The sequence below is a fragment of the Gigantopelta aegis genome, chromosome 1 (genome assembly GCF_016097555.1).
Source record: "Gigantopelta aegis isolate Gae_Host chromosome 1, Gae_host_genome, whole genome shotgun sequence".
In the NCBI taxonomy this organism is placed as follows: domain Eukaryota; kingdom Metazoa; phylum Mollusca; class Gastropoda; order Neomphalida; family Peltospiridae; genus Gigantopelta; species Gigantopelta aegis.
Window position 1 is genome coordinate 46,137,139 of NC_054699.1, and position 22,017 is coordinate 46,159,155.

General features: G+C 36.5%; 1 protein-coding gene across 1 annotated transcript in view; it reads right to left on the minus strand.

The window, feature by feature from the left end:
* Positions 1-820: 820 nt before the first annotated feature.
* The window catches only part of LOC121375972 (dynein assembly factor with WDR repeat domains 1-like), a 34,622-nt gene continuing 13,425 nt past the window's right edge, over positions 821-22,017 (minus strand). The window contains exons 6-13 of the mRNA XM_041503720.1: positions 20,976-21,098; positions 18,020-18,119; positions 16,733-16,840; positions 16,268-16,374; positions 10,316-10,437; positions 8,038-8,210; positions 6,278-6,440; positions 821-5,351 (exon numbers count right to left, since the gene is read on the minus strand). Coding sequence (XP_041359654.1) covers positions 5,317-5,351; positions 6,278-6,440; positions 8,038-8,210; positions 10,316-10,437; positions 16,268-16,374; positions 16,733-16,840; positions 18,020-18,119; positions 20,976-21,098 — 931 coding nt within the window. The 3' untranslated portion in view covers positions 821-5,316. The remainder of the gene's footprint in view (positions 5,352-6,277; positions 6,441-8,037; positions 8,211-10,315; positions 10,438-16,267; positions 16,375-16,732; positions 16,841-18,019; positions 18,120-20,975; positions 21,099-22,017) is intronic.

Consider the following 22,017-nt stretch of genomic DNA (forward strand, 5'->3'; position numbering starts at 1 on the left):
TGGATTTTGCTTGTCCATATGACTCGTATTACAAATTATTAAATACGATTTTTGTAAAGGTTTTCAGCACCGATTCATTTTATTTGAAAGCAAAAATGATGCATTATTTTTCAAACATTTCTCGTGTTTTGTGGCAAAACCTGTATTATGTGCAAATGAAATAGTGCTATGAATATAAAACATTCTATCCAGTTTGTTTCGTTTCCCCGTTCCTTCCCTAGGATGTGTTTTGCCAGTACGCCAGATATACACAAATAGATTATAAAGAATTTACACAGAAAAAAGAAATCATTGAAATTTATACACTGTTAAAAATGTCCATGTTGCATTTCCTGTTTTAATAAACTTGCAAATTGTAAAAATGTTAAATTGTAAGAGTTGTTTTTTGCTCAATGGGTGTAGTTCAATGATGGGCGTGAGCTTCGAGGTGGTTGGAAACTTGTGGGGCAAATTTGGGGAAATAAAACATTAGCTTTCAATTACTTATTACAAATATTCATGGCAATTTAGTTTTTTCATTGAAGGTAGGCCCTACATGGTGGACAATACTGAGCAAAAATGGCAGTAGTGGCCACTAGCCTAATCAGGGTTTTATTGAAGAGTGAGAGTGCCATAAAGCAATCGTTAGACTACTTGTGTGGATATATTTCAGGATTTTGGTCAACTAAATGGGAAGATAACTAAGATCATAATCCGAGAATGCATGCACTGAAACGAGTTGAAATGAATTCAAAGAAAATGGTATTCACGGGCCACTTGTAGTATTATGTCAAAATGTGGAATATTAAGGATGGTGCATGAACAAGTGAAACAACGCCAGTCATGAACAAAGCTTTTATTTAAAACACAAGAAAATAAGTTGTAAAGAACAACTGTTTGTAGGAATGTTAACACATGTATAACACAGTGTGGTACAGATCCACTGAAAATACTTGCACAACACAATGAACAGTAAATTATCCAATGCAATCACTTTGTAAATCATCCTGAAAATCTTCAAAATGTTCAATGTAATATATAGGCTCACAGGAAGTATATTTCACTATTTTTATCTCTGGATGACCTCGAATGCAACTTTTTGGCACTGAGCAGAACAAAATGGTAATTTCCAGGGCCCCAGTTCCACGAAGCGATCTTAGCTCTAAGATCAACTTAAGTGTGCATAGGGTAGCTATGTGTCTACGGTAATCTTAGGGCTAAGATCGCTTCATGGAATGGGACCCAGCTCTTTGTTTTTTTAACCATAGAGAAAATGTGATTCTTGGGTGTGTTTTTAGTGTCTAATTAGTGTCAAAAAAAGTAATAATAATAATAATTACCGATATGTATTTACCCATAAATTACCAAATATACAAAATGATTATGAAACTTGAGTCAATACTTCAGGAATCTGTATGTTAACATTAATAACAATCATAGGTCTACTTTATACAAGGTTTTTTATACCACAATTTGTTTGAAAAAACCCAAACCCAAATAACATTACTTAAATATAGAGAACTAATTTATATAACCAAACCAGTTTTTAATATACACTTAAATAGAGCTCAACATACATGTAAACTAGTAAAAAATCCAAAATAGTGAAAAATAAAAATCTAATGTTTCTTTTACAACCACTGACATTTTCATATGCAACAAAATAAGACCTGTTAAACCTGCTAAATCACAATGAATGTCTGTCTTCACATGCAAACGCTGAATATATCTGCACTAACAAATCTGTTATGTCTTTTAAAAATGCCAGTGGTTGCAAAACGGATTAAAATTTAGAGAAAGTCTTATCAATGGTAAACTTGGACGTATATAACCATATAAACCCAATTTATTTTGTTTTATAATAATGTAACAACATGTAAAGAAGCAAGTAAACAAAAAATACTGTTGATCAAATGAAATGGACGGAAAGGTAAAAGAAACACAATTGTAAAGTAAAATGCACATTCAAACACGAAATGAAAAGGACGGAAAGTTTTAAATTTTAAGTGAACAAGTATAATGTATATACTTCAAACAAACAAACAAAATAATGAAGATTATGAGACGAAATTCTTAAGTAAAAAAAAAAAAAAAATTAATATTGATTTTTATTTCTTTATGCAAAACAAGACAACGAAGACATGTATGCAGTCCAAATAAACACTGAAAAGAAAGTATCATGCATTTAGACGTACATGAATGTACCCTGTATGTTAAAAATTCCCAATATATATATATTAGGAATTTTTAATGTACTAGTATTTAATTAGGTCTGTTGTACTCTCGATTCACTAATGTCAAAACCTATATTAGCTCCGGAACTTTCTTTTCGACCAACCGTTCAAAATTCCTCAATCAAACTTGCACACGTTTTCTCTTCTGTATAATTCTTGCTCCCATTCAAAATTCCATAGCACCATTAACACCCCCCCACCCCTTTCCTGTCCTGGACGCTCGGCCGGCTCTTGTGCCCAAGACAGGCGTGCACTACAACAGCTTGCTCTGAAGGTGCATGTAAAGCCCTCTGACCTGACCTGACCTAATAAATTAATTTAACAGTGGTGTACTGCATCATTCATTGGATCGTAAACATATCGCAAGTATGATTTACTCATGCTGATTTTCCCAATCTGATGAGATATGGGGACTGGTGAAAACTCACAGGTAAATACTGGTATACAAATTGAAAAAAAAAAAACAAATGTTCTGGATAGCAACACATCTCACACCATCAGTCCAATGAATGAAAAGCAACAGGTATTTTCTCCTGTTTCAGTTTTTTTTTTGTTTTCCTTTTTAATTAACTGTAAACGAAAATGACAATTTTTTTTGAAAATATTAATACTTTTATTTTGGTAATACACTGAACCTCTGATACAAGTGATTTTTACACTGATTTCAGCTTTTTTTCTGTGTGTGTGAAATGACACATTTGTAGATAGTATTTTATAGGAAATGCTGAAAAATTACCTTTTCCGCATTTCAAAGATTGTTCGAGGTCTTGCATGTATGTTTAAGATGGGTATCGCATTCTGGAAATACACTACAAGCGTGTAAGCATGTTTATGTATTTTACATTAAACAGCTTGCTAGGCCAACATTTTTCCCGTCTGCTTATTTCATTTTAAAAGAACCTACCTGTATATATTAACTGGACGGAAAAACTCTTTTCACCGATGTATAAATAGATTTTATAAATATTAAATAAATATATAGTTGTGAATATTAGATGCACAGCTCTTCATACAAATAAAAAATTAGACCATGCAGGCACACAATGATTAAAATGTAAAAATTTAACTAATAAATAACTGTTAACATGTAAGTATAAACGTAATGTTATGACAAAATCACAAGCTGGAATGTACGGCAATATAAAGCGGGCAACATTTGGGTAATACACCAGTCTGAATGTTTTGCTGCATTGTTTTAAACACACGGTAATGATCACCACTGGGTTAAAACAAAAAATGTAACTGGTAAAAATAAAAAACAGTTACTGAAAAAAAGAGAGAAGTAAACTAACAAATGAATTAGTGACATGTGTTATACAATGTATGTCTTACATTTGGCATGATAATAATACTGAAATCATCATAGATATGTATTAAGCAATATATATTTATATAAAATAATTATTTTGTCTGTAAGTGCAGTTTTATCTGCAAGTCGTGTTTAAGTCACCTGTCGCACAATGTGATGCAATGTACCGTATTTTGCGGAATATACACCTGCTATTTTCTTCTCAAATCGGAACAAGACGACAAAGTTTGTTTTGTTTAACGACACCACTACAGCACACTAATTTATTAATCATCGGCAATTGGATGTCAAACATTTGGTAATTCTGTCATATACATGTAGTTATATCTACACATATACAAACAACATGCGGTTTTTGAATAATTTTTTGGTCAGTTGGTAATGAAATAGATATGTGCAACCTTAGAATGTGTTATAACACAGGGGTGCGAGTTATTCAAGGGTGCTTGTAGTCCACAAAATATGGTATCTTTCCTTTCATACACTGAGGCTTGAGACGAGTCCTCGTACCTCATTTAACATTTTAGAAAAATCTGAAAAGGAAGCAATTTTATTTATTATCTAATTATACAGCTATGCGTAACTCATCACATGTACATGTATTTCCCCACCAACCACCAAAAGAAGGATAATATGAAAATAAAAGACAAAATTGGATATATTTTTCGAGATTGTTAGACGAATGTCATTTCATCGATCAGTATGTGTTTGATATGCATGCATGTGACCGCATCTGTTTAAAAACAGTACAGATGACACATGACATCATTCATTGAAATGACCTCGTACAATTTCAATGTGGCATATATCAGACACCTGCTGGTTGGAACTGATATCAACATGTAAGCATTTCATATATTAAATCAAAACACAGAGAGTTTCTCCTTTACACTAAAATGAAACTCTGGCAAGGCATTTTTGAACCTACATGTATAGGCCCTGATTATAATTTAAAAAATAAACTGCTATGCTTTGTCAGACTGAAGTGTCTAGCTTCCACCCAAACCTTATGACTTCATTATTAACTTGTGACCTTTGAGCTTCTCTAAGCATTCTAACATTTAACATCTAATATACAACACAGATACAGACACACAAGCATACCTATACAAACAAAACTGGAAACATTTAGGTCAATCTTAACTCCTATTTTTCCACACTGTAGAAGAATGAAACTTGCAATGTTTGTAGTGACAGTTATCGACAGTTGGTCAGTCAGTCTTTTGTCAGTGTTACTGTCGTGGAAGAAAGATAAAACAAAAATAAATTCTATCAAAACTGCCACCCCAACCCATCCCTAATCAGTTGGTTTATAGCAAATAATATAGTTTGTCAAGACTGGCAGCACACAATTAAAACTGAAAGTACAAACCAATATAACTCATTTGAAAAAACCTCATGCATGAAGAAACAATTCACAGTACATCTTTTGGCTCGAATTCAGATTCATTCATACTGTACAACAAAAGCTAGTTAGTTATGACTGATAAAATACAAATTGCATATATATTATGATGACTGGTTAAAACAAACAATCCACAAGAGAATGATATTCCTTAAGGCATGAACGGCTGACAAAAAACAAAGTCATTCCTTAAGGTATTGATGACTATCAAAATAATATTTAAATATATTGGGATGACTAAATGTCATATATTCCTTGGGCGACTGATACAAATGTCTGTACATGTAAGGCATGTGTGGAATAACATCTCTGCCAAAACCTCGGAACCGATGACAATCTGATTTGCTGATGGGTATAGCACAAAGTAACCCTCATCACTATTGCACAATTCACCTCCAAATCCGACACGTGTTGTCCTTGCTCCCTGTTCATCAAAGAAACAAACACTGGTTTAATGAAAACTAAGAATCCCATGCCTCGACTGGGATCCGAACCCAGTACCTACCAGCCTGTAGACCGATGGCCTAACCACGACGCCACTGAGGCCAGCGTGTCACACACTATTTCTATACCTTGTTTTAATACAAGATAGGGAACATGCAAAAGCAGCAAGGGGTGTTTTATATTTACTTTCTCTAAATACAAAACTAAATTTAAACGTTGGTCGTTAACGCAAAAGTTGACGCCACCATAGCCATGTCAAACGAAAAAGTAATAGCTACATCTCGCCTTTTTTAAGGCGGGATGAAAGGGATGTTTTAGAAAATATATACAACAAGTAGAAACTATAACTGTATTTGGTAGTGCTGGGCAGTAAACCATATATACCATTTGGTATCGGTATCATGACAATACTGATTTACCGTATCCAAAAATACAGAAACTTCAGTATTGAACAATATTCTAGCCATTAAGTAAAACACTGTAAAATATATATTCGACAACATTACTGTAACATAAACTGACTGACAAGAAATTATCCCCTGTAATACCGCCCAGCTCTAGTATTTGGGAAACGGAACTGGTGCACTGAATTAAGCCCTGTAATACCGCCCAGCTCTAGTATTTGGGAAACGGAACTGGTGCACTGAATCAAGCCCTGTAATACTGCACAGCTCTAGTATTTGGGAAACGGAACTGGTGCACTGAATTAAGCCCTGTAATACCGCACAGTTCTAGTATTTGGGAAACGGAACTGGTGCACTGAATCAAGCCCTGTAATACCGCCCAGCTCTAGTATTTGGGAAACGGAACTGGTGCACTGAATCAAGCCCTGTAATACCGCCCAGCTCTAGTATTTGGGAAACGGAACTGGTGCACTGAATGGCGGCGTGTGAGAGCTGCACTGACCTGTGATGATGGTGTTGCCCTCGTAGTTGAAGGCACAGCTGAATATCTCGTCCGTGTGACCCTCGAGAACCTGCTTACACTTGCCACTCTCAGAGTCCCACAGTCGCGCAGTCTTGTCCGAGCTGGCGGTCAGCACCGATGTCCCTTGTGGGTTGAATGTCGCCTGCAACAACCCGTCACTTTCAATATATGGATGGGAAGCTTTTGCTTAACAACACCGGCCTCAGTGGTGTCATGGTTAAACCATTGGACATAAGGCTGGTAGGTACTGGGTTCACAGCCCAGTACCGGCTCCTACCAAGAGCGAGTTTTAACGACTTGATGGGTAGGTGTCAGACCACAACACCCTCTTCTCTCTCACTAACAACTAACCCACTGTCATGGACAGACAGCCCAGATAGCTGAGGTGTGTGCCGCGGACAGCGTGCTTGAACCGTAATTGGATATAAGCATGAAAATAAGTTGTAATGAAATAAAAAATGCTAACAACCCCCCAGTCAGGGATTTATCCAGGACTGTTATTTCCAGAGAAAATTACCACAAGTAACTCAAACTTAGGATATTTTTTCAGACCACTGAATGACGCAATACACCACTGATGTCCAATGGCTTAACCATGACACCACTGAGGCCAGTCTAACATTGTAATTGCATCACTTTATTTAGTGTTAAAGACAGAAATGTTTTCGTTAAAATTTGCAGACCATAAGTGAAATATTGGTTATTACAGCAATTTACAGTACAAGTACATAATATTTTGTCAAACATCTTGCTTGTACAGTGAAACCCCTCTAAACCAGACACCCACAGGACCAAATAAAATGTCTGGTCTTCAAAGGTGTCCGGATTGAGGGGGTTCAATGTGTTAAATGTAATTTAACACACTACAAATGAACAAGATAGCTTTTATAATTAATATTTTAATAACAATTAAAATATTGATTTAAAATTGTAAACTGATGACCTCATGTCATCATCTGGCATCAATATGATGTCGTATTACAAAGACGTCATATTAAGCACAAGCACGTGATATCCCATGTGAGATTTGTTACACAGCTTTCTTTCATAGGATAGCTCCAGAGTGTCTATAAAAAAAAATTAAATCCACTAGCCATGGGATCAATGATTTTAAAAATTAACTAGCCATGATTAAAAGTCCACTAGCCCTACTTCACTTTAAGTTAATACAATTTTACTAAATAATAGTAATAATCAGATGTCACCTAAAGAGGGGGATAGAGCTTAAAAACACTAACAATGGAGGGTTGGGATGGAGGCAGAATATTCATATTTACAAAATAGACGTAGCTGTAACATTTGACCATTTCTTTTTCACTAGCCGTCGGGCATGGCAATAGAAGTTATTTACTAGCCCAACTATCATATTTGCTGTGGGGGGTTTTCATGTGTTAACACTACAAATTAACAAGATAGCTTTTATATAATGAATGTTTTAATAACCTCACATCACTATGTCATATTACCAACAAAATTTAATTAAGCACAAGCATGTGATATCCCACGTGAGATAGAAACTTCTTACATACATGTAGCTATCTTTCGTGGGATAGCTCTGTCCTATATAATATATACCTGAGCATGAGAGAAATGCACTTTCCCACAGACAGACCACCACATACAACAGTCCATGATATACCACGTGTGTGAGGAACGTCTGTGATATACCTCGTGTGTGTTGAACTGGTTTGACTGTGAGCACCTTTAACAAGTGAAAGCGAAACATTTGACAAACATACCTTGGAGATCTCGCCTTCGTGGCCTTCCATCTTACATATCAGGTTATGAGTATTGGCATTGTAACAGCGAGCGGTCGCGTCCGCCGAGGCTGTCAGCAGATTCTGACCCGTGAAGTCAAATGCCACATCAAGAACTTCATCCTCGTGACCTAGCAATGTCCCGATGCACCGACCTACACAGCAGGGTACAGACATTTAATTAAAGAGGCTTGCACGACAGATGACCTACACAGCAGAGTACAAACATTTAACTAAAGAGGCTTGCATGGCAGATGACCCACACAGCAGAGTACAAACATTTAATTAAAGGCAGGCTTGCATGGAAGTTGATCTATACTAGTCACATCAAGTTGAGGGCCAGTATCATATTTTACCGTACTTTATCAATTAAAAAGATTATAATTCAATGGTTGTGACAGGTAATAAAAAACAGGTTACAGACATGGTTAAAGAATTGCAGATTGCAAATGTTTTAGGCTTTTACTCCCAGCTTATTTGGCTACCAGACATGTACGTACGTACCTGTATTGTGCACATGAAACACCTTCTTTTGTCAAAACTTTTCAAGTTTGATTAGAGTAGGGGGAAAATGTAGCAGGTTTCCTCTGATGACTACGAGTCAGAATAACCAAATGTTTGACATCCAATAGCCAATGATTAATTAATCAATGTGCCCTGGTGTTGCCGTTAAACAAAACAAACTTTAACTTTAAAACAAAATCAAAGTAGATTTATTTAAAATTGACCGACAGATAACGTGTCGTCTGGCTTGCCATGCCATTCCCAACATGCTCCACTAGGCACCTGTCATTACCAGACTTCCAGCATTAGTTTCTGCACAGTAACAGGAAGGAAGGAAATGATTTATTTAACGACGCACTCAACACATTTTGTTTATGGTTATATGGCGTCGGACATATGGTTAAGCATCCCAGAGATATTGAGAGAGGAAACCCGCTGTCACCACTGCATGGACTACTCTTTCTGATTAGCAGCAACGGATCTTTTATATGCACCATCCCACAGACAGGATAGCACATACCACGGCCTTTGAAATACCAGTCGTGGTGCACTGGCTAGAACGAGAAATAGCCCAATGGGCCCACCGACGAGGATCGATCCCAAATCGACCACGCGTCAAGCGAACGCTTTACCACAGGGCTACGTCCCGCCCTACACAGCAACAGTTTCTATGTATCTATTAACTTTAGCATAACATACAGGGGCGGGATGTAGACAAGCGGTAAAGTGCACACCTGATGCGCGGTCGGTCTAGAATCAACCCCCGTTGATGGGCCTATTGGGCTATTTCTCGTTCCAGCCAGCATACCACGACTGGTATATCAAAGACTGCGGTATGTGATATCCTGTCTGTTGGTTTGGTGTCCCAATCTTACAAGTCTTGTTGTTCTGACTAACCTGAGTTTGTGTCCCAGATCTTACAAGTATTGTTGTTGTGACTAACCTGAGTTTGTGTCCCAGATCTTACAAGTCTTGTTGTTGTGACTAACCCGAGTTTGTGTCCCAGATCTTGCAAGTCTTCTTGTTGTGACTAACCTGAGTTTGTGTCCCAGATCTTGCAAGTCTTGTTGTTGTGACTAACCTGAGTTTGTGTCCCAGATCTTGTTGTTGTGACTAACCTGAGTTCGTGTCCCAGATCTTACAAGTCTTGTTGTTGTGACTAACCTGAGTTTGGTGTCCCAGATTTTGCAAGTCTTGTTGTTGTGACTAACCTGAATTTGTGTCCCAGATCTTGCAAGTCGTGTTGTTGTGACTAACCTGAGTTTGTGTCCCAGATCTTGTTGTAGTGACTAACCTGAGTTTGTGTCCCAGATCTTGCAAATCTTGTTGTTGTGACTAACCTTAGTTTGTGTCCCAGATCTTGTTGTTGTGACTAACCTGAGTTTGTGTCCAAGATCTTGTTGTTGTGACTAACCCCGAGTTTGTGTCCCAGATCTTGCTGTTGTGACTAACCTGAGTTCGTGTCCCAGATCTTGCAAGTGTTGTTGTTGTGACTAACCTTAGTTTGTGTCCCAGATCTTGCAAGTGTTGTTGTTGTGACTAACCTGAGTTCGTGTCCCAGATCTTGCAAGTCTTGTTGTTGTGACTAACCTGAGTTTGTGTCCCAGATCTTGCAAGTCTTGTTGTTGTGAATAACCTTAGTTTGTGTCCCAGATCTTGCAAGTCTTGTTGTTGTGACTAACCTTAGTTTGTGTCCCAGATCTTGTTGCTGTGACTAACCTGAGTTTGTGTCCCAGATCTTGCTGTTGTGACTAACCTGAGTTCGTGTCCCAGATCTTGCAAGTCTTGTCCATGGATCCCGTGGCGATGAGAGACGAATCCCAGTTGAACTGAGCGCTGCTGATTTCAGCCTTGTGACCAATCAATGTGTGGATCCGTCTGAAGTGAAACACACTCTTTAGCCTCCATACAAAGGGGCCATACAAATATTACTCAAGGGGGTGGGTGGGTGTAGGTCCAAACATTATGTAGTGTTACAGAGGGTAGGTGGGTGTTATGTAACACATTTTCTTATTACTAAATGTTTTTGTGTGTTTTGGGGTTGTTGTTTTTCTTTCATAAACGCTCTGTCATGGCGACAAAGTTTAACGTAGGTAGTTATAGCTAGATGTAAAAACACAATAAGGATTATAAATCAAATATAAATGCATATATATATATATATATATATTCATATATATATATATATATATATATATATATATATATATATATATATATACAATCAAATCCGCTTTATTGCATAGCCCCGGTGTGTGTTAAATTTATGCCAATAACCCGTATAACCGATTATCCGATAGAGCCCCACTTCAGGTTATAACCAAACGGTAAACTTTACAAATGCCTTGTGGACAGTCTATCTTACTCTTAACTGCAGAAAATTGTCTGAATGCCGATACATGTGTTTCATTTGTTTATACATGTATTTTAAAATAATAATAAATAAAATAACAGTATAAATGTAAGATCAAATATTTATAATTTTGCATTGTTACAAATCTGTGGTTGTGTTTATTGATGCTATGTCTAGCTACTAATATTCACGTTGCAGTTTGTTGCACACGGCTTTTCCACAGTTCACACCAATTGTTCTCAGGGGTGTTGAGTAGTGAAACCATGTTACTTGGCAAAGCGCAATTTCCACGTGCAGGCGAAATATACATAACTTAAATTAGCAACTATTAATTGTCAACCGATTTTAGCTAGTGTACTAATGTTACAGTATATTTTGTTAGAGATGCTAATGTGCATTGGACAAAATATAAGAATCGTAGTGTTTATTTTGCTTATTTCATTAATTAATTAGAAAATTAAAAATATTTACTAATGAATAAAATTATTAACACGATGTAAGCCAGACCTGTGCCCGCCCCTCCTTCCCCCTGTAGGAACCGGGGGAGAGGCCTGTGCCCACCCCTTCCTCCCCCCCCCACCCCCACAAATGTATATGGGGGGGGGGGTGTTTCCTATTCCATATACATATTAAAATGTGGCTTATCCCCCCCCCCCCCAACTAGACGGTTCCTTCCCCACTCCAGATGTCATACCTATAGGCCTGTAAGCATCTTATTCTAAAAACAAAAACTCAATAAAAAACAAAAATAATTTATGAGTTAAAAATATTTTTATCTGCAAGTCTGCTGTAAGTTCACGAAGGGTCAAATCTCTTGAAACAAAAATACAAACAATTCAACTCAAATGTAATAACATGAAATCAAAGTACCCAATTTTCGTATGCAATTAACCAATGTTTTTCTTTATAAAGCTATTCAAATATGCGACATAATTTGTATTGATTTAATGCTATTTGGTTCTGTGCAGCCGAATTATATGCAAATAACCGATTTATGCTATAAACCGATATGCAATGACTGTATATATATATATATACACAGTGAAACCTGTCTAAACCGGACCATGGCGGGGACCTGATATTTATCTGGTTTGGAGAGAATCCGGTGTTTAGAGGGTCACGTTTTAGAATATAGAGTTATTTCCCTTGACATCGAATTCTTAACTGCTAACAAACAGGTCCGAGAATTGCCGAATGAATGTGACTGTCGAAGCGACGACTCATAATAATGTCGCTATATCCCAGTTTTGTTATGCATCTTTCTTATTTATTAACTGACATTAAAACATAAATAAAAACAACAACAGATGTATAAATAATTAAGTTTTTTACCACAATTAAGGCTTGTGCCCAATCTACTTGTTTACAATAAAATATGTTTTGAATCAATAAAGATAGAAACAATTGTTCAGATCAATGTCCATGGTTTGTTGTTTTGGTTCAGATTAGTTTTTTTGAACAATGTTCATCGATATCGAATTAAGTTTCAGACTGTGTTCCAAATAGCGTTCATCTTTTGCAAGAGCAAAATTTCTACGTTTCTTAATCATAACCAGTGCATCGACATGCGACATTTTGCAACCATTAGGTAGCAAACTTTCACCCGATAAACTTTCACTTTCGTCATCACTTGGGCTCTTATCACATTCCTCTGGTTTTCTGTATTCATTTTTCCCATTCATCACTTGTATCCTCGATTGGCAACTGGTCGTCAAATGTCGCAATAGTGGCCAGATCCATATTCATCCAGTAGACACTGATCAGTTGCAAAAGGGGAATATCGTCGTCATCGTCAACATCATCATCAATGGAATCCACATTTGTCGATGTTATAAATACACATGCTCGAAAACACTTTGATATGGTTTCAGGCAGTGTCTTTCCATGCATGTGATATCCCATGTACAGCGCCAAGGACCGTAATTTCCTTACACAACTGCGCAACAGAGAGTTAGCAGTGTCAATTTTAACAATTAAGTTTTTAAGCAGATGTTTTCTGTATTTGGCTTTAAATACACAAATTACCACTTGGTCCAATGGTTGGACACTGTGTTTGGTGGTAGAAACTTCAATGTTGTGTTTGAAAGTTCTATTTCAGCATGAGAAGTTGCACTATCCAAAAACCATCAGGATCTTTCTGTCATGTCGTTTCATCTGTATGTTGACACTTTAATCCATTTTTCAAACAACTTGCCGTTCATCCACGCCTTACGGTTTGATTCCCAAATGACAGGCAGCTGATTAATGTTCACATTTTTTAAGCATCTAGGCTTCGCCGCTTTCCCAGATGAGGAGCACCTTAAACTTCTCTCCAGTGGTGCTACATGCAAACATAACGGTTAGCCTTTCTTTTGAGTTTTTTATTCCCTTGGTAGACTTGCCTTTAGCAGATAGGGTTTTGTCAGGTAAAGCACGCCAGTAAAGACCAGTTTCATCACAATTAAAGATATTTTGTGGGTCATAACTGGAAACAATGCCAGGAATTCTGTCTTTATAATCATCAATTACGTTATTATCTATACCAGCACTTTCACCGCTGATCATGAAATGTCGAAAAGAAAAGCGCGACTTCCAGCTTTCTAACTATCTGTTAAAGCCTTAAAATCCTGAATCAGCAGATCAGATGAAAATTTCAAAGCTTTTTCCTGAATGATCGGTCCGGATATGGGAATATTCTTTGCTCTCGCATGTTGAAACCATTTCCATGTCAGTTTATTCAGTTCGTCATATTTGCAGTCTGTATTGAATTGCATTTTGTTGGCACTAGAGTTATTTTCATATTCATGCAGATAAACAGTCTTTTTCTTTAATATGTCCGACACAGTGGAAATGCCAATACCATACTTTGCTGCTAAATCCTTTTGAGTTAATTTTGGTACAGACTGCAAATTTTTAAACTAATCGAACTTTACTTTCAACGATAATTCCACACGCCTATGTTTTGCCTGTTGTGGTCAGGACATGTTCGTTTAAGGTTTTGGGGGGGGGGGGGGGGGGGGGGGGGCGGGGGGGGAGAGGGTTGTTAGCAAAATTCAGCGTGCATGTTTTTCATATCTATCACAGAAAAGATAAAATTTTCTGTTTATATGTAGTGTATACAAATAAGTCATGTGTGTATATTTTACTCTAAATTAAGTTGTTTCTAACATTTACACTGTGTCAGTATTCCATTATCAAAGTGCATGGATTAAAAATCAAAGGTGAAAAAGCTATAAAGAATTTGCTCAGCATTGCACTGCACCAGACAGGACAATTGAAAACAATCAAGCTTTAATCACTCTGCTGTCTGCTAAGCTGGCCTGAGATCATGGAAATCGGTGACCCATGATGTAGCACCGGATGCTGGACAGCAGAAATTCTGGTCTGCAATGTTTTCTGAAAGTCGTGTTTTCGTCAACTTTACTCTTCATTTGTTTATACTACGCCGGTTTGTTCAGGTTAATTAATGAAGGATTTTACATCTGTGAACAAAAAATCAATCCGGTTTCCGAAATGGACAGGTTCTGGTTTTATCAGGTTTTTAATACATGGTTTAAATAAGAGAATATTCGGGACCATGGAATTTTGCCGGTTTTGACAGGATTTCGGTATGTTCAGGGTCCAGTTTAGACAGGCTTCACCTATATATATATATATATAAATATATATATATATATATGCACTTTCCAAAATTGCCAAACAGTATATTAAAATTATATTATATGATCATTTTGTACAGAAGATTACACATTTTTCTAAAGGACTATCTTTGAGAAAATGTACTTCCAAAGTTTTACCCCATTAAATTTTTACTTAAATAATCAGTAAAAAGAATATAATATACATCAACTGAGTTATTCTGTACTGTGTAATCATGTAATTTTTTGTTTAACTGTATACACTATTGACAAGAATTTGACATTAACCCTCTACAAAATTTGTTTACATCATTTTTCTAAGGAATGAGCACAATAATATCCACCACCAACAAAATGAGAAAACAACTGTAAATACTACGCTTTTCTCATGCAACCATAAAATTCATTAATTTGTAAAGACTGCTTAATGTTAAGGTTTTCTTTAAATTTTAAAAATCCAATAGAAATACAAAAATATCTTTCTATTAGTTTGTGAAGACTGCCCCAGAGAATCACAGTACCAAGTTTCAGAACTATCCAATCAAAAGCTATGAGAAGATAGACTTTTAAATTAACAATCATTGTAAATTTCTATTTCAGATTTTTCTCTATTAGTTTGTGAAGACTGCCCCAGAGAATCATAACACCAAGTTTTAGAACTAATTTACTAATCAAAAACTTTAGGAAAGAGACTTTCAGAGTTTTAATTTTGAAAACATTTAATAGAAATTCAAGATTTCAAACTATCACTCTGCTACTAGTTTGGGGAGGGTGCCCCAGAGGATCGCTGTTCCAAGTTTGAGAACAACTCCATCAAAACTGAAGTAGAAGACAAACTGACAGATAGATGGACGCCGTACAAATTTATATTAGAAAAGTCCACCTAATCGACAAATGTCAAAAGCGGAGCTAAAAAGTAGTTAATTCTTCTTGGAGATGTCATTCTGCATTCTGGACAATTACTGCCTTTTATTTGCCAAATTGAATGATTTTAATTTTAACTGAAGCCAGACTAAATTTAATGACAATTTTTTTTATTGGTACACATATTGGTTTTCTCACCAGACAGCAGCATACATGTCAAATGTTCTGTCATTCAAACAATCATGCCAAGATAAGTGAATAGCAAACCAAGGAATGACTGTTTGCGATGACAGTTCATCTGGACACAAAACCTGGGGGTGTCCCCAGATCCTAGTAGGCATAAAAAACCACACAATCCACCGAGCCAAAGCCGAAACCCATACTTATTAACATGCTCATATACCACTAGTTTCAAGCATGTCTGTCGTGGGTCCGGTCTCTGGATAGCTAGTGGTCTGACCTGGGACAGAAATATTTGGGACGATTTTGAAACTTACCGCCATACAAATACAGGAATTTAATAAATTTATTTGCAGTCTAAATAAAATATATTCCACTTACTTATTTTATTAGAAAATTTAATAATTTTGGCGCTTTTTAGACTGGGCTGTCTAAACCAATATAGATAATGTTTAACCGTAAGCCCTTTAGGTTGGGGGGAGTAGGAGGTTGGTAGGAGGGGTTAGACCTAGGTCCCCGGAAGTTACTTAATGTATGGTGGAAGTGAGGGGCAGCAATCATATCGGTAACGTTGGTGTGACCAACTAGAGAAGGGAAGGGAGGAGGGAGGCAGGCCCCCGGACAAACCTAAACTCACTCTACGGCCGAAACCGCCTAGCCAAAGCAAATAAAAGAGCATATTCCAGTTACTTACTGTCCAGACCGGACATCCCAAACGGACACCGTGTGGTCAAACGATCCAGTGATGAACTGGGAACCAGTCGAATTGAAGGATAACGAGATTATCTCTGCAGAGTGACCCTGAAAGATGAAGACTTAAAAGTTAAACGTTTGTTTTGTTTAACAACACTACTAGAGCACACAGATTTATTATAATATAATATGTTTTGACACCTAACACCCCTGGATTAAAAAATGCAGTGCGTGCTTAACACTGGCATAGATTGACGGGCCCAACCTACTCTTGTGGGGGAAGAAGGCAACACACACTATGTATGTATGTATATATGATTTAATCAAAAATTAATACACTACAAAAGAAAGAAAAAAGGTCTGATTGGTTGGGCGGGGGGGGGGGGGGGGGGGGGGGGGGGGCTGGCCACCCCCTTCGCTATGCCACTGGTATTTAATGACATGTTCCTTCCTTGCATGAACTCACATTTAACGTTTGCAGCTCCACCCCTGTCTCAACGTCCCAGAGCTTGGCTGTGGTGTCCATACTGCCAGTCGCAAGAACCGAACTAGACGGGTTGAATCCCAAACAAACCTGAAATAACATACAGATAACTACATTATAATTTAACATCATCCCATTGGTCAAGCAGTATCAACAGAGTTTGTTCATTTCCCGATGAACAAGCCTGGAAATAAGTGGCTGGACACGGACGTTGTCCGGTACAAATTTGTCATTTGTCAAACTTTGACAGTCACCAACTTAATATTAGGGGTCATTTTGTCCCACACAGAAAGTGTTGAAGTAGTCCGAAACAAACGTAGAAAGACAGTCACTTAATGTACACTTTGCACGAGTGCTGAAGCAGTTCGATGCAGTACATTTTAAAATGCATATATAAACTAGTTTTATTACTGTATCATGTAGCATGCATGTGCTTGCAGAACTGTTGCTAGAACACCTTCACGTTTGCCCGGAAATGGTGTTTCCCATGTCTATTAATAGACCTGAGCAAGCCCGATGATCCGATGTTTTCTGACTGGCTCAAAGCATCTTTTAACACAAAAATTTATCCATCTATACTGAACAGTGGACAAATAATCTAGTGTCATGTTGTTTATTGAATGTAAGTTGCACCTCTGAAACCGCACGGTCGCATGGGAAGCAGTCATTATTTACATCAGCCAAATAAACAGGTAGTGTGATATGCGCATGCTCCGGATTAGCCGTCAGTCTATATTTATCAACAGTACCTTAGCTTATGTTGTGGTTCTTACAATTCGTAATAAATGTCAATTAAGCAATCAAAATTAAATGGAAATGTATAATATTGTTTTTAAAATAACTAAAGTATACATTATTCAATACATTTATTAAAGTTATTTCAGTTTTGAACATGAATGAAATTTGTTAATGGAGGCCTTTGGATTTCACGTTTCGGTAACATCATAGAACCAAAATTTCATTTCCCATGATTATTATATTGAGTACGACTATTCAACGAAAATAATAAATATATATAATAAAACAGTTTCCGATGGGTTCCCATGATCACAAGGCATGGAACCGAAAAAGTGTTTCAGTGGGCAGTCATGAATTTTAATTTTTTCTGTTGAATTATTTTAAAAGTATATTTAACCAAATAAATTTTTCAACTTGGCGTAGTGGAAAGATATCAACTGTATTTCATTTTCAAATGAAATTGCAGCATGTCAGAATGTCTGACAAAAATGTCAATGCCCATGCCATAACAGAAAAAAGTCTTAAACTTACAATTTCGGCTGTATGGCCTCGGAATGTGTAATAGCACTTGCCAGTTTCGGCACTCCACAATTTGCTGGTCTTGTCAAACGATCCTGTGGCTATTTTATCTCTGAAAGTACAAATAACAAACAAATGTTTGTTTAAAAACACCTCAGCACATTGTTTAAGCAGAACTTTTACATGTCAAAGCTAAGTTACAAATATAGTGAGTGAGCGAATGAGTGAGCGAGCAACTGAATGCATGCATACATGCATGGATGGATGAATGAATGCTTTACGATGGCCCTGAACAAAAAACACATCAGTTATTGGATGTCATAAAAAGATTTATTACAGCAGCGGTCACTAATAACTCAATGGGAAATATTCTGCATTGGTCTAACGGACAATAATATTGTATGATTTGACACTTATAAGCCCATGACCGTGTCAGTACTAAATATGATGTCATCATGATTTGGCAAACACACAAAATGATGTCATGTAGTTTAAAGACTTTGCATTTACAGCTCTGTTTTTGGTGTTAACATTGTAACAAAATGTCATTTTAATGCAATTCATAATAGATTATTTTACCAGAATAAAGAGATTTTTGTTTTTGAAAATTATGAACGTGATTAAATTACAAAGTTATAGCAATACTTAGAACAGTGCGTAAAGTGGTTTACGTCGTTTCTATACATGTACGTGCATGTTGAAAATAAAGGCTTTTAGAGAAAAAATAACTGAGGTAATAAATAGAAAACGAACTTGGTACCAGTTATTATCAAATTTATGTCCCTCGTGAAATAATTTTCATTTGTCACTCGCCAAAGCTTGTGACAACTGAAAATTATTTCACTCGGAATATAAATTTGATAATAACTGGTAACTTGTTTATTATTAACGGAATTAAGGTAGTATTAAAGAATACACCTCTTACAACATCTTCTTGTATGATAGGCTACACTTACACACACTTCCCACAAACAGCACAGCACATACCAGACCTTTTATATACAAACAAACAAAATAATTTTTTAAGCATGATCTAAGTGACTTACATGTAATTTAAATACATGCTTATGGAGATATTACTTGTTGGAAGTTAGTAGGTAGGTGTTGGGGGGGGGGGGGGGGTGGGGGGGTTAGGTTACAGTAACCAAAACAATTTTATTTTACAACAATCTCCATTAAACATTTAAAACATGACCCTCTACCCAAAGAATACAATCAAGATTGACATTTTCATATGTACAAAATGTACTCGTTTTCTATATCCTTATGCACCTACATGTAGCTATTAAAATGTATATCAAAAATTTATATTTTGTCAATTAAAATAATTTTATCAAAGGGTATGGTGACATTAACAGAGCCCTCAGCACCCAGCAAATGGCTATAAATTAAATTTCTGTTACATTCATTTCATTATTATACTAATAATGTCATCTCATTGGTTCAGCTGTAGCAACGAGAGGTGAACATAAAAAATTTATGTCTGGGAATGTCATATCTGATGACGAATATATAGGTATATAGGTATTTTGTCTGCTTTAGAATGGAAAAATAATTTGAAATAAAATGTGAAATTTAAGCGTTATGGGCCATTCAAATGTTATGTAATGTTATTTTTGTCAAAATTAAACACCTTCCCTCCCCCCATAACATTCCGTAACGCTAGACCATACACCCCCCAAATATTATGTAATGCTTGGTGATCCCCCCGCCATTCACAAACAAGTCACGTGATGGATGTAATATAATTTTAATGTACATTTATGCCATTTGGGAAAGCGCAGATACGCATTTCAACTCTATTTATAATCCTTATATATTGTATGTATCCGCCTAGCTATAACTACCTACGTTAAATATTGTCGCCGTGACAGTGTTTATATATATATATATATATATATAATAATAATAATAAAATAAGTGATTTTAGTAATAAAAATGTTGATAAGTGTGTTACATAACTGTTAAATACACTTGCCATCCGCTACATAACGTTTCGACCTCCACCCACCCCTCGAGCGTTATGTAATATTTGAATCAACCCTTATTATTAGTATAAAGTATATTTTAAATTTAATTGTAAGTATTGTCTGTTATTTCTTTTACGTACATCTGAAGTGCTTTTGGTCATCCTGGGGTTTCTAATACCACAAAATGCATTTTTCATATATTTAAAAATGTATGTCTGTTATGGAAACAAGTTCTGGTCTATTTTAAAGGATATATTTCACCATTTCAACATCACAGACTCTTGTTTCACTCTATTGTAACTATCTAAATTTGTTACAGGTTTGTAGATTGCATGCAACTAAACTTATATAGTCTGTCCCATCCTCCTACAAACATATTTTTTGTAAATAATTTTAGTTTGGTTTGACATAAGAAAAAAAGGAAATTATAAAGTGTTTTGGAAATAATTAAATACTATTTTATTTAGAAAACAATCGGTTTGTATGAAAAAAGGCGTTCTCTGTGGGATGGGCTATAGTTTGTTTTGTATAAAAAAACAACACTAGAGCATATTTATTTATTAATCATCGGGTATTGGATGTCAAACATTTGGTAATTTTGACATACAGTCTTAGAGAGGAAACTCGCTATATTTTTCCATCAGTAGAAAGATCTTTTATATGCACCATCTCACAGGCAGGATAGCACAAACCACGGCCTTTGATATACCAGTCGTGGTGCACTGGTTGGAATGAGAAATAGCCCAATGGACCCACTGATAGGGATTGATCTCAAACCGACCACGCATCAAGCAAGCGTTTTACCACTGGGCTAAGACCCACCCCTTTTTATATGCACCATCCCACAGACAGGATAGCACATACCATGGCCTTTGATAAATGAATAAGGTGTAGTAAATTCCATAGTATGAAAATCAGCGTTCTCTGAGGGATGGACTATAGTGTCCATTTTCAGTGGTTGAAACTAGGGTCTGTGACTATACCATGTTGCAACTCACCCATAAGGGTTGTTGAAGGCTATGGCGTACACAACATTTCGGTGTCCCTCCAGTGTGTGAAGCTCCTCCCCAGACGCAGTGTCCCAGATTTTACACGTTCGGTCGTAACTTCCAGTGATAAAGCTGAAAAACAAAAACAGCAACACATTCCTGGGTTTTTTAAATACAAAGTTACCAGTTTTAAAATGTAAACCACCATGGGTTTTTTCCACCTATCAATGCAATTCCAATTATTAATTTTGTAAGTATCAAAAATCCAATAAAAAGATAAATTTACATTTATTTATTTATAATTATATCATTTGGTAATTTTTACAAATATGTCTTAGAGAGGAAACCGCTACATTTTTCTATTAGGAGCAAGGGATATTTTATATGCATCATCCCAGACAGGATAGCACATACCAAAGCCTTTCATGTACCAGTAGTGGCACACTGGCTGGAACATTAAAAAGCCCAATGGGCCCACCAATGAGGATTGATTCCACACTGACCGTGCATCAAGCAAGCACTTTACCACTGGGTTCAGTCACACCCCAGAAATAAATGGAAACGTTATACAGTTGATAAAATGACTGCATCACAACAGGTCTTTTCAACAGGTGAGCAGTGGCTTTCACTAGCCTTAATATGAAAAAATAGCATTTCTGAACTCGTCTTTCATTTAACATCACATTTTATTCTGAGGATGATCATTTCTTAAAATGTGTTATTTAGCAGGATTCTTTGCTTCCAAGCTTCCAGGAATCCCAGATTGTGACTTGGAAGCATAGGTTTTTTGGCAATAAACTCCAGAAATATCTAGATTACATCATTTTATGATCTGGCAGAAATGTTCAAAAATCCCTACCGGTACATTCATTGCCCGATTGGTCTCCTATTAATTCCAAATGGAGAGAGCCAATCTGATACTGAAACACATGTTGTTAAATTACATAGCACTGACTCTCAACTCCCCTCAATACCTCTGTCATTCATTCATTCATCTCTCTCTCTCTCTCTCTCTCTCTCTCGTTTTTTCTCACGCACTCTCTCATTCTCT